Source organism: Castanea sativa, chromosome 1 (assembly GCF_040712315.1).
Source record: "Castanea sativa cultivar Marrone di Chiusa Pesio chromosome 1, ASM4071231v1".
In the NCBI taxonomy this organism is placed as follows: Eukaryota; Viridiplantae; Streptophyta; class Magnoliopsida; order Fagales; family Fagaceae; genus Castanea; species Castanea sativa.
Genome location: NC_134013.1, coordinates 86,124,715 through 86,142,051, shown reverse-complemented (window position 1 = coordinate 86,142,051; position 17,337 = coordinate 86,124,715). Strand labels below are relative to the sequence as shown.

At 36.5% G+C, this 17,337-nt stretch overlaps 1 protein-coding gene and 1 pseudogene across 1 annotated transcript; one reads left to right on the top strand and one right to left on the bottom strand.

Annotated features, from left to right (window-relative positions):
* Window positions 1–12,788: 12,788 nt before the first annotated feature.
* LOC142636206 (uncharacterized) lies at window positions 12,789–13,268 on the bottom strand. The gene is made up of 2 exons (XM_075810341.1): window positions 13,107–13,268; window positions 12,789–13,001 (listed from the first exon to the last, which is right to left on the bottom strand). Exons 1-2 carry the CDS (start codon window positions 13,266–13,268, stop codon window positions 12,789–12,791), a joined length of 375 nt encoding a protein of 124 aa, XP_075666456.1.
* Window positions 13,269–15,283: 2,015 nt separating this feature from the next.
* Window positions 15,284–16,812, top strand: LOC142636198 (vacuolar iron transporter homolog 1-like; annotated as a pseudogene).
* The last annotated feature ends 525 nt before the right edge of the window (window positions 16,813–17,337 follow it).

The following is a 17,337-nucleotide window of genomic DNA, read 5'->3' as shown; positions in this document are numbered from 1 at the left end:
ATCTATTCTCACACATCGTGTGAGTCTGCAACTAGTATCGTATATAAAAACAAAGACCACGTGGGAGAAAGCACGAGGTTCTGCCACATGACACTTTATGAGAGTATATTTACATTTAGCCTTCTACATTAACTTCTTCCCATCGTATTCCAAACAATGGGCTCATGTTTTATATTAGCCAAACAACTAATATGTCTTTATTACTTTAAAATCTTTAGATAGATTCAATTGATAACTTTTCAATTTTATCTTTTCTACATACAAACTAAGTTCAATGTAGAATCGCAAGAGTCTAATTCAATGGATTGAATTATATGATTATTTGTTTTTACACATTTGTCCAGTCAAGCATAAATAGCAATCACCTCGAGAGTTTTCCTTCAAGAACTAAGTTCAGTGTAAATTTGCAAGAGTTAGATTCAATGGATTAGGTAATATGATTATTTGTATCTACACATTTGTCCAATCAAGCATAAATAGAAACCTCCTTAAGAGTTGTCATTCAAGATAAACTTTGATGGAGTGATTTTTAAAGAACAAAGCGAAAATAGGGGTTTTGATTCGAGATGATAATGAGTCGCTCGTTATAGCATTGAATTGCAAAGAGAGAGCAATTTGAATTCACAGGAGGCAAAACAAGCAGGGGTTGTCCAAGCTATTAATTTTGCAATTGAGACAAGTGTAAGAGATATCATCTCAGAGTGAGATTTGGCATATGTTATTGACAAGCTTCGATTTAAGGAAGAAGAGAATTCATGGCTAGGAACTATGGTAGAGTTAGCCTTATTAAGAATAAGCATTAATCATAATCATAAAGATAATTTCATATACTGCTTATTGTTGAAAATTAAAAACTGAAAACACTGTAGCAAAATAATTTTTAAATGTGTAAATAGTGTCATGGGACTAAATTTTAATAAAAATTTTACTGAAAAAAGAGACTTATAAATCCTGTAAATAATGCACAGAATCTTGATAGACGCAAACGTACAGCACAGTAGGTCAAAACGCTATCCAAACTAATTCATAGAATTTTTTTTATAAAATGTTTTAAAATAAATTTATATTGTAACCCGTGCATCACTCAGGACATAGTGCCATCAATTGGCTCCCCTAGACTCTAGTAGCCCCCCTAATCTGCTTCAATCGAATTGTGTGATTGGAATTTTCGCATGAAAAGAGGATCAATCTCCAAGAGACAACAATATCCATTACTCCCAGCATAATCTATACATGTTCAATCAAGATTTCAATTAAAAATGGAGCATGACTTATAAAGCCTGTTATGGTTAAGCTCTTGTCATGTAGTGCACAAAGATCAAAACACTGCATTAGGACACAATTTCTTTTCATTCCAAGATATAATACAATACCTATGGTTCTCCTCAACCCATTTTTTTGATGCCATATGGCAGTTTTCTAGCCAATAACATGTGAACATTTCTATTTCCTGTGCAAGTCAAGCACTTTAGAAGTTGAGTCATAGGGATGTTATTGTTTTCCCGGCTACCAAGAACAATAAAATGTTGTCACTTAATTTTTCCCACCAAATATCTTGTTCTTAAAAGCAAGACTATGATGTTTTACTGTTTTTCACGAGCTCCACAAACTATTTTCAGTTTTTTTTTATTATTTAATTTTCATCAGTTAAGTCTATAGATTTAGAGTATCGTAGTTGTAGACTCGATTAGTAAAGAAAGACATGGGAAGAAAAAACACATTAGACTTAGCACCATAAACAAGGCATTGTTTAGGGGGGAGTAATGGAATCTTTTATAAGGAATACTACACCTTTTCCATTAATAAACTACTCCATGACATAGGGGGAGAAAGAAGGCAATGGTCATGCTTGCTTTCGGAGCTTTACCAAATGAGCGAAAGCTAAAATAGGAAGCTGTGCTCTCAATTACTCCTCTATTCATTCACGAGCTAGTTCTTCTAAGTTTGGACTATATATATATTTCTTTTGCACATGTTTTGAGACACACGAGAGATCACAGGCCAAAGAATTTGACACCAATTATTATAGTACATGAAATTTAGTCTTAAAATATAATATATAGAATGAGACAAAGGCACATATTCTCCTATTTCTATTTGACCCCAGTATCTTAATCGATCACTTTCATCAATGTGTACCTGTCAATCTGTCATTACAATAAAAATAACAAAAATTCAAGCTCAAATTGCAACAAAGTGAGGCTCACATAATATGTAAAAAAATGCTACAAAATAACTTGTAAATTTGTAATTGTGTAAACCAACACGCATCCAAAATATATGAGAATTATATACTCAAATGTGTGAGAAAACTTGGGGGTGTTGAGTTTAGTAGCCGGTCCAAAAAGTTGTCGGCATTTGGAAATGGGAGGGTTGAACTGCTTTTCCGGTTACCGGTGTACGCATGCTAGAAATTCAATGAGTTAGGACAAAGTAGTTGGGAAGTTAATCGAAACTAAACGCTTTTGTATAAAAACATTAAACAGTTTATAGTATGTCTGATTCTTTTATTGCCATGATAGGATAAGAGTGAGAAAAAAGTACGATAAATATTGAGGAGTTGGGAGACATGTGACTGGTGATGCTTTATATGCCCTTTATAAAGATTGGTTGTGTGACTTCTCAATATAAGGTTTTGAATTTTTTAAGAAAATGTTTGATCGAAAGAGTTCCAATCCCATGACTATCTGAACAGCCCTTTAGTAGTTAGTACCTAGCCAAAAGCATATAAGAAAACCCAAAAATATCTTATCTAGGGGAAACATGTCTCTAATTTCAATGTAGGACAAAATTTAGGTCCAGTACTTTAAGTGCTGTTCCTTAAGTTTTCTCTCTTAAGATTCAGCCATGTAACTGCTTAACTAAAAAATATACTTTTATCCCATGAGAAAAAATCTATATAGCTGAATCTTAAGAAGGGAACCTAAGGAACAACACTTAAATACTGTACCTAAATCTTGCCCTTAGTTGTAGTGATATAAAAACTATGAATCACACATAATAGGAGTATAAAGTACTTATCATTTGGATAAATTCTGCTATGCGGCGCGTCTTGAGTTCGAGTCATCCCTCTCCAACTAGTTATGTATTGATGCTTCTTATACTTCATCAAAATGAGGTTTTAGCCCAAAAGCATTTAGTATGGTTATACAATTATACCCAAGTAGAGAAGCCACACTAATCACCTCTTTTTAACCATTTTTTGTTTATCAAAAAAGAAATGATGAAATAGATCATATTTGTCAAGAAGTGCAAAGTCAAATGGATACAATTTCCATGTGTATATACCATGAAACTATAAAGGTTGTACCTGTAAACCAACTCCTTAGAAAATTGAAAAAAAAAAAATTTGAAAAGAATAAGTAAAAAGAAAAAAAATAATATTGGGCTTTGGACCCAAAAACTAAACTCTACAAAGAAGACCTGCACATTAAGCCGAACTAAATGCCTTGCAAAATCAAACTGGGCTAAATTACCAATGACTCTTTGAGCTAAACAACCAGTGTGCATTCAGGCTAGCTAAAAGATCCACAACCCTTTTAGATCCTTAGGCTTGATAAGTCTTGACAGAATACCATGCGAGTTGGACCCTACAAGAGCCCTTTTTTACAAAATGAGTAACTCACAAGTGGAGAAATTTCAAACCCATGGTCCTTTCTAAGTCCAAACAAAGACACTCCTATGCTTTTGGCAAGTTCAATGGGCTAAGTAATGGGTGAACAACAAGACAAATCCCAGCCCTTTTTATTTGAAACAAAAATGTCTAGCTCAAGATCTTCTTTCTAAAGGAGAGTCAAGACTCACGACAAGTATGTAGCTCATGAACCAAGGCATTTAGAACTAGGAAGAGTGGGTTAAACTTAAAATCCTTTTGGATCCGAAGACGAGAGGATAGCTAGGGATGCCGGAAGTTTCCAGCTATATGCTTCAATTCTCTGTGACCATATTTGGATGGCCAAGAATAAAAGCCAAATTTGAAATTTTATAGAAGAAGGTTTGGTCATTCTGGATACCCCATAAAGCTACAATCTTTCAATGGAGAGAACTATTTAACTCTCTTCCAACCGTCCATTTTGTGCTCTTCCTTTAAATCCCATATGCTCATTTTGTATGCAAACTGTGCATGTGCTCTGGATTTACACTCGTCGCGGTGCCGAATAGTGTTTGGATTGCGTGGAGGAGCAATGTCCAGAAATGAGATAGAGAGAATTGGTGGATTTTTCAGTTATTTTAATTTACCTGGTAAATTTGATCGCCATGTTTTTTTAGGGTTTTTCTGTTATTGCTTATAGTATTTGGTATAGTGTAATGCAATTGGTGGCGGTGATTGTCTCCAACCTCCTTCAGATGTGGTGGTGTCTAGTTTGATTTGTTGGAGGATTTTTAATTGTAGAGAAGTAGGAAGATGAGAAAACGCTATAGGTTAACTTAATGACAAGTTTTTTGTAACTGAATTGACACTCCCATACACAAAGGGCTAGGGCTTGGGATTAACTATAGGGCTAATCATGGGTAGAACAGCAGACAAAGTTGATACTAAAGCTTTATAGAGAAAACCCTTAGTTCAGGCCGTTCATGTTCTCAGCTATCGTTGGTCCCTTTCAAATAGATTTTTTTAGCTTATATGATCCCAGTTCAGCTCCTCCTTCTGTTTTGGATTTAATTTTTTTTTTTTTTTTTTACTGTTTTGGATGTAATTAAGGAGTATGTTCATAATATTTTGTATTCTGTTTTTGTTAATAAAAGTTTTTTATTCTCAGCAAAAAAAAAACCTTGTTTCTCTTGTTTCTTTCTTAGAATCACATTTCTCTGACACCGACTAACTCTCATACTCTCCAACCTCTTCAACTCTCACAAACTAGGTGACCTAAGAAAAGGAAGCTAGTTCTCGTGCACATACAGAGGAAAAGGAAAAGGGAAAAAAAACTCAACCCACTCATTATTTTTATCTTTCTTTCTTCATCGTTCAATGGCGGTTTTAAGAATTTTTTTCAAGGTGGTTATTAAAAGTCGTAAATTAAACAAAATTTAATAAAATAAAACTTGAATATATTGACTTCACAACAAAAAAAAGGCAAATACATAAATGTTAGGATTAAATCTATGCAATACTCCACTAATTTCTTTTTAGGAAAATTATGGTTAAAAGGTTGAAAAAAGCCTCTTTGTAAATATATTATTTTTATTTCATCATCATTATGAAAATATGAGACATTTTCTTATAGCCTAAGATGTAAAAGAAAATTATTCAAGTAAATACGAATTTGCCTACAAGATGAATCTTGTAATATAAGTGATTTCTTTATAATAAATTTGTCCATAGTGTTAGCAAAAGAATAAAAGATAAACTATAAATTCAATCAACATATTCAACTTAGGCATTCAAACATTATATTGTTCAATATTGTATCAAAGCATTATTTTAGTGTATATGTATATGTACAAAATGTATCACATAAATCTAACAAACTCAACTAAATATTAAAGCAAGAATTAATAAACTAGCTATTTGAAAATGTGCGTTTGAAAAAAATAGTGATTTTAAAATATGTCTTTAGAAAACATAATTTAAAAAATCAAAATTAAACATTTAATTTGGGCTTTTAGGCTAATTTATTTCTTTGGACAATTTTTGTTGAGTACTATGTCTACAACATTTTAGCAATACTTTCACAACAAAATTTAAATGACAAGTTGTTGTTGATTCTAATTTAATCCTACTACTAAAATTACTTTTTTATCCACCTATAACAATAATGTGAAAAAGTTATGAAAATATTGTGAACATAGCATTTTTTACAATTTTTTTGATTTGACCTTCAATGGACCAAAATTTTGGAGAGGTTAAATTTTTATTTAGGGTGTTCAAGGTTTTTTAAGGGTAGTTAAGTTTGTTTTCTAGGGTAGTCATCAACCCATATTTGTTTAAAATTTAAATTTTTGAAAGGTATATATAAATAATACTAATAAATAAAAGATCAAGTTGGTGCCACCCCTGTCACCGTTAATAACCAATTTGACTGACTCTCATGCACGCACAAAGAAAAAAGAAAAAGTAAAATAAAATAAAATAAAATAAACACTCTAGGGATAAAGAGTTTGATTACAAAATTAACAGCATATTATAAGTTGTAACAATCTCTAGAAATAAAAAATAAAAAACTCAATGGCAGACTAAATGTTGTTTTTTCCTCTCTTTTTTTATTGCAAAGTTGACGTTTGTACTTATTTATCATCAAATACATAAAGTATCACTTAAGTTGGGATATCGATTATGAAGTTGACTCAGTTTGCAATTCATCAAAGATAATGTTGCAGCTCTTGACCAATTTTATTTTTATATTTCAAATAAATATTGTGGGGCTCAAAAACTCATAGTGACAAAAATTCTTGATCAACACAACTAATTTCTAAGAAAAGGTTAAAAATCCACAATGGAAAAATTAGACGAGTAATTGAAGGACAAAGATGGTTGAATAAGACACTTTGATTGAGAAAATCTACTTCTCAGGTACAATGTATGAAATAAAAGTTAATACAGATTCTTGCTCTCTCCTTCTCTCTCTCTCTCTTGCTCTTCTTTCTCAATTTTTCTAGACCCCCTCATTCGTGGGCTAACTTGTCCTTTTATCCCCCCCCCCCCCCTCTCTCCTTCCTCCTTTCCAGCTATGCATTTCTTGGCTAGATGATAGAAGATACTTCTCCCATTAGACACCTTTCCTACCATTCCTTGATCATGAAAGATGACTTTTAGGGTGTCTTTACTGTTTAGGTTAGTCAATCATCAATTAATGGGGCTAACATTGGGTAGGAACACCTAATTAGTGCGAAAGTAACTATTACTTTAGATTCTGTGCCATCTTCTTTGTGTTTCTCTTGAAAAAAGGGGTCAAGATTGCTCCCTCGATGAATCTATTAGATCTCTTCTCAGTTGGGTGTTCCTTGGATTACCTCGATAGCCGGTCCAGATCATCCTACAACTTCATGGGCTTGGGCTTTTCAACGTTGAGACTTGGGCCAATTTCTTATTTTAGGAGTGTCTCTATGGCATTCCTTCTTTGGTCTGAAATTCACGAGGAGGTTATATTCCTCCCCCCACAAATATATTTTTGTAATAGGTTGACAAAAAATTTTCAATGTATTGCTGAAGAAGTGGTAGAATTCTTTGTAAATTTAAAGAATGTGTTTATTCTCAATCTTTGTTGCATTAACATTTTTATTTGAGACTCCAAAGACAAACCCAAAAACGAGGAGTAAAAGAAGCAAACAAAGTACATCGCTCCTAATCTTCTTGAAGTGAAGAAGTCTATGGAGTAAGATCCATTGGCTTTGATTTTTTGTGTGTTTATTTTAGGCGAAAATGCACTTTTGGTCCCAACATTTTGGGTCAATTCCCATTTTGGTCCCAAAATTGATTTCTTTGCTAATGTCATCCCTAAAAAACGAAAATTGTTTTTAAAATGGTCATTTCCGTCAGGCTAGAAACGGAATAATCCTACGTGTTTAACGGACCTCCACCTGTCAAGTCCACTCATTAAAATAATAATATGATAATCCTACGTGGACACCTCAGTCAGCCAAAACTCACATGCCACTCACGTGCGTGACACCTCAGCTGTCCACCTCGTCTTCCCTCGTCCCAGACCCCTCATGTGACCCCACGTGACCCTACTCCTCAACTGCCTCAGTCATCTACACGAAGATCCCAAAAATCCCCAAATTGCAGAGAAAACCCTAAAATTCTTACGTTGTATTCCTCATCCCGATCCCTAAAATCTCTAAATCAAACCCAGTTTTGAGTTGAACGAAACCCCTAAACAACGAAATCCCTAAAAAAATCCCCAAATCGCACACTGAAAATTGAAGAAAACAAGGGAGTTAGTCGTGGGTTGAAGCTTCAATCCAAATCTGCAGCATTTTCAAGATTTTAGCAGCGGGTTGAAGCTCAAAAAGGTAACTTTAGCTCGAAAATGTCCACTTTATCTCTTTCTCTGTGTATGTATCTCTGTCACTCTCTCTCTCTCTCTCTCTCTCTCTCTCTCTCTCTCTCTCTTTTGCACACACCGTATATGTCTCTCTCTAACTTTTTTCACACACTGTCAATATGCGTAGGGACCACTATTTCAGTTTATGCCTTTATTTCGATAGTGTTGTCTGTTTGGTGGGTGTTGTCTGTTTGGTGGGTGATTTGTGTTTGGCCTTTAAGGGAGCAAGTTGGTCCATGTGTTCCCTGTTAGCATTTAGATATAGTTTTATATTGCTTTGTGTTTGAGAAATAGTGTTGTTTGTTTAGGATTGTTATTGTGTCAGTGTATGTTTGACTGTTTGGTTTGGTTTTCTAAGTAATGGATTAAATAATGTTGACTATATATCTCATGCATGCAGAATGAACGAGTTCTTTACTTTGCATGTGCACCATGGTGGCCATTTTGATGAAAATCCTCTGAAGTATGTGGGGGGTGAGGTAGGAGTAGTAGATAACTGTGATCCTGATAAGTGGTCTAAGGTAGAAATTGAGGCCATCTGTAGAGATTTTGGGTATACACATGTGAGTAGGCTGTGGTACACAAGGCCTGGGGATAATGGGGTGTTCGAGCTGATTAAGAATGATAATGATGCAATGTTAATGACTGATTTGGTGAGGGGTCATGGAGAGATTCATGTATATGTAGAGCATCCAGTACATGACCCTATACTTATTAATGGTGGTAATGGTTTGCCTCTGGATGTTGTTGTACAGGCTGATTATGATGACCCTTTGTTTGTTAGTGATTCTGAGAATTTCAGCTCTAGTGAACCTGATCATCCTTTTGATGGTTATTATGATGGTTCTAATTCTGAGGATGATGATGACTGGGATGATGGTGGCAGTGCTAGTGGTAGGGATGGTGGCAGTGCTGATGGTAGGGCTGGTGGCAGTGCTAGTGGTAGGGATGGTGGCAGTGATGGTGAAGTGAAAACACTTGGGTGCAAAAGACCAGGGAAGGAACCAATTGTTGAGGAACCACAACAGGATGGGGCTGTCACCACTGATAGCAATGACAGTTCTGGGGACAGTGATGTAGAAGGGGCAAGATCAATGGACCCCAACCAAAGATATGTGGGTGAAGATAGTGCAAGCAGTGATAGTGATACAATGATGCACATGTCTGATCAGATGGGGGATGGGGAGATGAACTCAGACTACACAACTGAGGAGTTGTTGAGCCTAAGTGAGTCATCATCTGATGGTGAGTTTCATGGTGATGGTGATGATGGCAGTGACAGTAAGGGTGGTGCTACTGTCAATGAAAGAGTTGTGAAGAATGTCAGAAGGAGGAAGAAGTTCCCTGTGTTTAGATCAGTTTCCAATCCTGAACACTTGGTATTTGAGAAGTACATGTTATTTACCTCATCTAAGCAGTTCAAGGATGCTATGACTGAGTATGCTGTAAAAGGTGGATGGGGGGTGAAGTTTGTGAAGAATGATGCTGTTAGGGTTAGAGTTAAATGCCAACCTCCCTGTAAGTTTTCAGCTTACCTTGCAAAGCTACCAAGGGAGATGAGCTGGCAGCTAAGGACTCTGAACTTGGAGCACACATGCACTAGGAGCTACAAAAACCCAAGGTGTTCTGCCAAGTTCCTTGCAAAGAAGTTGATGAAGAAGGTGAAGAGGCAACCTGATATTAAGCTAAGGGACATTCAAGAGGTTGTGCATGAGAAGTATGTTGTGAATATCAGTGCAGGAAAAGCTAGTAGGGCTAGGGAAAAGGCTTAGGAGTTTGTTGATGGGTCTTTTATAGAGCAGTACAATAAACTGTGGGATTATTGTGCAGAACTAAAGAGATCCAGCCCTGGCAGTACAGTTGTAATGAAGACACACACATTCAATGAAGGTGACTTGGCTGCTGAGATGGACTTACAGGCTGGTCTACCTTATTTTGAGAGACTGTACATCCGTCGTCCGGTGTAAAGCAAGGGTTCAGGGTAGGTTGTAGGCCAATAATTAGGTTGGATGCTTGTCACCTAAAAACCAAGATAGGGGGCCAGCTGATGGTTGCAATTGCCAGAGACCCTAATGAAGAATATTTCCCTCTAGCAGTTGCTAAGGTGGTGGAAGCCGAAACCAAGGACTCATGGATTTGGTTTATAAATTTGCCTTGTGAGACATTGGTGATGAGAAGAGGTGGACATTCATATCCGACCAAAGCAAAAGGTATCTCCAAAACATGCTCATTTTTTTAACTTAAGTACATTCAACAAGTAGTGAAATATGTATACATGCTAACCACTCGTTGATTTTCTTGGAGGGGTTGGTGCAGCATTTTGCGTATAATTGGCCACAATATGAGCATAGAATTTGTTGTAGACATTTGTACAACAATCGAGGAAGAAGCATCCCGGCACATGCGATTAGGGAGCCGTTTTGGAAAACGGCTAAAGCCACATATGCACATGAATTTGAAAGGGTAATGAATGAGATGAAGGAGGTTGATGAGGTGCATATAATTGGTTGAAGGGACATACCACAACAAGGTATGGGCTAGACACATGTTCGAAGCTGATGCATTGAGTCATCAACAACATGTGTGAGAGTTTCAATAGTAGGATACTCAAATTCAGGGGGAAACCCATCATTAGCATGGTATGCTTATTATTTGGATTATTATTTGGATTTTGGTTACCTGTATACACTGTTGCATGCACTAAATTGTGGGTTTTTCCTGTTTGCAACTTGAGGACATAAGGTTATACCTAATGAGTAGATTCCAGCAAAACAGGCACAGTATTCTGAGGGTGGAATCTGAGCTTTGCCCTAAAGTATGTAAAAGACTACATAGGGAGAAGGTGGGTAGTGGTAGGTGGTTAGCTTGTTGGGCTTCTGACACCAAATTTGAGGTGAAGAATGGACTGCAGAGCTTCATTGTGGACCTGGCTAAGGGGGTGTGCAGTTGTAGGAGATGGGATATCACTGGTATCCCATGTTGCCATGCAATTTCATGCATATTCTTCAACAGAGAGCAAGCTAGGAAGTACACTAATAACTGCTACCAAGTCAACACATACAAAGCATGTTATGAGCACTCCATTGATCCACTCAATGGTGCCAATATGTGGACCCCAACTGATCTCCCTCCTATGCAACCTCCCATAAAGAGAAGGCCACCAGGTAGGCCCAAGAAGAAGAGAGCCTTAGAACCCAATGAACCAAGGAGGGGTCACAACAAGTGCAAGGGTATTGCCAAGAGGTGCAAGTCCTGTGGAAAGATAGGTCACAACAAAAGAAGCTGCAAAGGTGAGGTTGGAGGAAATTCTTCACTGCCTGGTGCCCAAAACCAGAGGAGAAATATACCAAACCAGGTAAAAGTAATGTTTTGAAATTCTGCATGTTTTGAAATGTCACGTAATGTTCTAACTTAGTTGTATTTGCTGCTGCTGCTTGTAGACAAATTACAATGGCCAAGCTGGTGAACCAAATGCCACAAATATGCCATCAAACCAGCAACAAAGAAGCAACCAGCAGCCACCAATTAGCAACCAGGAAGCCAGTAGCCAGCATCCACCAAGCAGCAACCAGGAAGCCAGCAAGATCCACCAAGCAACTGGAAGCTAGCAAGATCCACCAAGCAGCAACCCTGCAAGTACCAATCCAAGGAAGAGAAGGAGGGGGTCTATCACAAGTGAAACTCTAACTGCATCAAGAAATGCATCAAGGTATAGGGAGGCACTGAGGTTTGCTGAGAGCCAGGCATCTGTGCATGGTCCAAGGGTAGGGGTGCAGGAACACTTTTTGGGTTTACATTTTTGAGCTTTTGTAATTGGCAAGACATGGCCTATTTTTTGGTTTAAATTAACTACCTGGATTATGGCAGACATTTGTAATTGGGTATAGGCAGTGTTAGTAGTTACTGTAACTAGTGTTGGTAGTTAGTCTTTGATGTGGCTGAACTTAGACCACTCATGTACTGCATTTTTGGATATTTATGAATGACCTTATTGATGCAGACCTGAACTTTGATGTATTGTTTTGGAGCTTCTTTTGTTTTGTGTTGGAATTGCAATTTGGTAGTGCAGATTTTGAATTGCACTTAATTGGGTTGTTTTGGAGTGCAGATTTTGAATTGCACTTAATTGGGTTGTTTTGTGTATCAATTAAGGCAATTTGGTATGGTAGTTAGTCTTTGTGTTGGTAGTGCAGCTTTAAAACTACAGATTTGGTATTGCAGATTTGGTAGTGCAGATTTTGAATTGCACTTAATTGGGTTGTTTTGGAGTGCAAATTTTGAATTGCACTTAATTGGGTTGTTATGTGTATCAATTAGGGCAATTTGGTATGGTAGTTAGTCTTTGTGTTGGTAGTGCAGATTTGGTACTGCAAATTTGGTAGTGCAGATTTGCTTCTTTTGTTTTGTGTTGGAATTGCAATTTGGTGACTTGTAATTAACCTGTTGATGACTTGTATTGCAATTTGGTGCTGCAAACTTGGTGACTTGTAATTAACCTGTTGATGACTTGTATTGCATATTTACTGCAGGTTAATGCAAATTTGGTAACCTGTTGTGTATTGCAAATTTGGTGAAATTGTTGTACATTGCAGCAAAACAAAATTTAGATTACCAATATTGCAGATTTGGGAAATTAACAATCTAATTGCAATCAATTAAGGTAATTAACAAAGGATAACACTGAACTATGTCATTGCATTGCATATTTCATTCTGACATCATTTGGATACAAAGGATAACACCACATTGTCCTAACCCTGCCAAAACATTGTCCAAAACATTCTACCCCCATACCCCACCCATCTAATTCACCAAAGCTAGAATCACACAAAGGCATATCCCACACAGTATCAGTGACAATATCAAACAGACTGTCAAAAACTTCTCCCTCTTCTTGCAGGTTGAAACCTCCACTTGGAGCCTGAGAATTTTCTGCCTCATTTCTGGGATTAGCACCTTCCCACGCTCACAAATCTCATCATCAATCCATTGGAAGAACTTGCATTTCTTACCAACCTGAAATTAAACCCAAATTCCAAACAAAATTCCAAACAACAAAACCAAATTAACAAACCCAAATTAACAAAATGAACAGACAACAAAATTAACAAACCAACTTACCCAGTAATTGGGACACCCATAGAACCTTCTCCCTGGATTGTTCTCTGTCCAAGACACCACTAGCACGGGCTTCTGAGGGGAGGGGCAATAGCACATGCGTGGTGCTCTCCTCCTCAAGCTTCCCTCCGATGATGCAGAGGCAGATGCACAGCTAGCTTCCATTCTCCTTCCTCGGACTGGAGTGTGAAAAAAGTTAGAGAGAGAGAGTGACAAAGATACATACACAGAGAAAGAGATAAAGTGGACATTTTCGAGCTAAAGTTACATTTTCGAGCTTCAACCCGCCGCTAAAATCTTGAAACTGCTGCAGATTTGGATTAAAGCTTCAACCCACGACTAACTCCCTTGTTTTTTTCAATTTTCAGTGTGCGATTTGGGGATTTTTTTAGGGATTTCATTGTTTAGGGGTTTCGTTCAACTCAAAACTGGGTTTGATTTAGAGATTTTAGGGATCGGGATGAGGAATACAACGTAAGAATTTTAGGGTTTTATCTGCAATTTGGGGATTTTTGGGATCTTCGTGTAGATGACTGAGGCAGTTGAGGAGTAGGGTCACGTGGGGTCACATGAGGGGTCTGGGACGAGGGAAGACGAGGTGGACAGCTGAGGTGGCACGCACGTGAGTGGCATGTGAGTTTTGGCTGACTGAGGTGTCCACGTAGGATTATCATATTATTATTTTAATGAGTGGGCTTGACAGGTGGAGGTCCGTTAAACACGTAGGATTATTCCGTTTCTAGCCTGACGGAAAGGACCATTTTAAAAACGATTTTCGTTTTTTAGGGATGACATTAGCAAAGAAATCAATTTTGGGACCAAAATGGGAATTGACCCAAAATGTTGGGACCAAAAGTGCATTTTCGCCTTTATTTTATTTTGGAATACATAGATCTGAATGGTAGTGAATTTATGTTTCTTTTATTTTCGTATAAATTTTTTTGATGAAGATCGATGAATTTGTGTTTCTTTTATTTTCGTATATCATAGATCTATATAGTAGCAGAAGATTGATTAAAATATATGATCTTTAGATAACCACAATACGCCGTGCAATCTTCATGACTAGCCTAGCTACTAGGATGCCCAAAATGCAATATAAGTTAAGTGTCATAGTTGTTATACAAATATTAACAACAACAACAACAACACTATTATTATTATTAATAATCAACACTATTTCAAGAATAAAATAATAACAATAATAATAATAATCTAACAAAAATATTGACACAATTATTTACTTTTTTTTATTATTATTCAATGTTTCTATGCGTAAGCACGGGTAATAAACTAGTTAAAAAAATAATAGTGAAGATAGAGACTATGAATGTGTTTGGATCCAGCGTCCAGCGTCCACGTCCACGTCCAGCCTTCAGTTTTTTTTTTTTTTTTTTTCTTCCTTCCCAGCCGCAGTTGTTGACCAAGTCTTCCGTGAACAGTGCATTCGTGCACTGTTCACGGACCCACAAATTTTACTTTTTAGCCACTTTTTCATTAAAAATGGGTCCTGCGGTACTATTCACACATTTTAAAATTATTTTGCTACAGTGTTTTCAGTTTTCAGTTTTCAGCAATAAGTTCTATCCAAACAGACCCTATATGTTGGAACCTAATGCATTCACAACTGCAGCTCAACGCAATGGCAGACTCAAATGCTATTTTTTCCTTTTTTATTACAAGGTTGACTTTTGTATTTATTTATTATTAAATACATATAGACATAAGTTATCGATTATTAATCTATGAGCTAGTACCCACAAAATGTCATCGTTAGTGTGTATATATATAATCGAACCTTAATAATTGTGAATGTTCAGTTTAGAAAATTGTTAGCATAAGTTGTTGTCACCATTACTTGGTCAATCTCTAGAAATGATCCTCTCTCTCTACTTAGGCTGATTATGTCATTTTTTTCTTTATTATAGTTAAGTACTTGCTTTACTTGGTCCCCTTACAATTAATCAAATTCTTTAATTCAATTGGGATTTAAAGATTAGGAAAAAACCATTTGCAATATATCCTCAAATCTCAAAGTTTGAATAATTCAAACTTAAATCTTGATGTTTGAATAATTCGTGTATTGACTATTTGCTTAACTAGCAAGCAAGTAAAAATCATTGAATATATAAAGCAATCCATGGTTAGAGATTTATTCATTCTCTATGACAACAAAGAAAATGGGTTACGAAGTTGTTCCAACTGAAGCACCCAGTGCTAACATGCCATCTGATAAATCATTGATATTCAACGAAAAGAAAAAGAAAAGATGTAGGTTTTTCTTCAAGAAGTCGCTCTGGGTTTGTTGCTCAAACGTGGAGCTCGTCAGAGGGGATGCTCATCAAGAGAAAGAGAGTGAGAAAGAGAAGAAAGTTGGTTTTAAGCATAAGAGTAAGATGAATGTATTCATGTGCTGCTCAAACATGGAGGTTGAGACCAAGAAGGAGAAAGAGCAAGTCAATAATCCAATGAAATCTTGTATGATGATGTGTTTTAGCAGTTTTGTGGTGGTGGGCTCAAAGAGCACTGATCTTGGCCATCAAACTCCCAAAAAATGATGGCAAGGATGGTGTTTTGACTTTTGAGAGTGTCACCGTTTTACTCAAACAAATATTCGATTGATTTTTGTATTTAGTGAAGCAGTGGTACTTTCAATTGCACACTTTGAGTAGTTGACATTAGAGGAGTATATGTGTTGCAGGTATTAGGTTTTGTAATAAAGTTATGAATAATCGGGGGTGTGATCTGCATGGATCATTGAAATTTCAAATCATGCTTTGGAACATGGGATTTTAGTATTCTTGTAGAGTAAGATTATATTTGGTGTATTAGTTTTTTACTTTTAGCAAAATTCTATGTTGGGAGATACATAGGTTTTTGTTGTAATGAATTGGATCGTGTGTGTGTGTGTGTGTGTATATATATTTTAATTCTAAAACCTATGTTAAGTCTGGTTGCTCAGGCTGTTGTTTGGTACTTGTGATTGTGGTATGGTACCATTAGATCTAAACATAAGAATACTTTATCTGTTTGCCATATCTACATGGTATCTATGGAATTATTTTAATAGGTTGGTCTAGTGATTTTAATTGGAGCTGTCATAAAAGAAAAGACTATGATCTTTAATGGAGTTGCAAGGTTAGTTGCAGGAGCTTGTAGTATGGCTGTAGGAGAGTTTGTTTCAGTTCACTCTCAATATTACATAGAAAAGGCACGAATGAAGAACGAGTGTAGCATTGAGAACATGGGAGTGAAGGAGCTAGACGCTGAGAAGGAGAAATTGCCAAACTCTTGGTATGGAGCGTCAGTAGACTTAGCACTTTCATGTTCAGTGGGAGCTTGGGTACCGCTAATAGGGTCAATATTTGTAAAGGATTATGCAGTGTGGGTAGGGTTGATAATAGCGGTTGTAAGCTTTGCCTGTTAATGTTTGGAGGGTTAGGTTTTTTTCTTGGGAAGGCACCAATTGTGAAGTTATTGATGGGGATCTGGATGGCTATAGGAGTAACTTATGGCTTAATCAAACTTGTTGGTTTTGCTGGATTCTAATCTTATGCTAGTTTTTCAAGTCTTATTATCTTAGTTTCTTTTTACTTTCCAGATATGTTTGATCTTGTAGCATCCATGTCTTGGAGAACTACATACACAAAAAAACAAATAAGCCTCATATTTCTATCGGTCAAAGGAAATTAAGCTTATATAATGCAAAATGGTGATGAAAGAACAATTGTAGTCTCATTCCTTGATTATCCTTTAACTTAAAAGGACAAAATTTCTCTAGTTTAAAAAGAAATTCTTTAAACTTTTCTTAGAGCATCCACATCAGTTGGTAGATAATCATGTAAAATGCAAAAAAATTTTAATTTTACACATTTTGAGCTACATCAGTGGAGCTAAAACTGGGTAAAATAGTGTAAAACCATCCCGAGCTACAGTACCATGTATATTTACACAGTTACTGTAGCTCGTTTATACAATATTTTATCATTTCTCCTTCGCTCCTTTTTTTCTCTCTTTGATCCGTTTTCAACAGACTCATTCTCTCATCTTTTTCTCAACACAGAATATACAGAGATATACTTTGCTCAAAAAAAAAAAAAAACACAGACATACACAAACAAACGCGGATCGGTGCTTGACTGGTCGGAGCTCGTGGGTCTTGCCATGGATCGGAGCTCGCGGACGCTGGATCGGAGCTGGTGGATCGGCGATCAGAGCTCGCGGACGCTGGATC

What these genes read in the sequence shown, in the direction of transcription:
- LOC142636206 (XM_075810341.1), bottom strand. Translation starts at nt 13,268, where the DNA reads ATGGAAGCTAGCTGTGCATCTGCCTCTGCATCATCGGAGGGAAGCTTG. An exon ending in ATGGGTGTCCCAATTACTGG is followed by an intron (nt 13,002 to 13,106) that starts GTAAGTTGGTTT and finishes GTTTAATTTCAG; the next exon opens with GTTGGTAAGAAATGCAAGTT.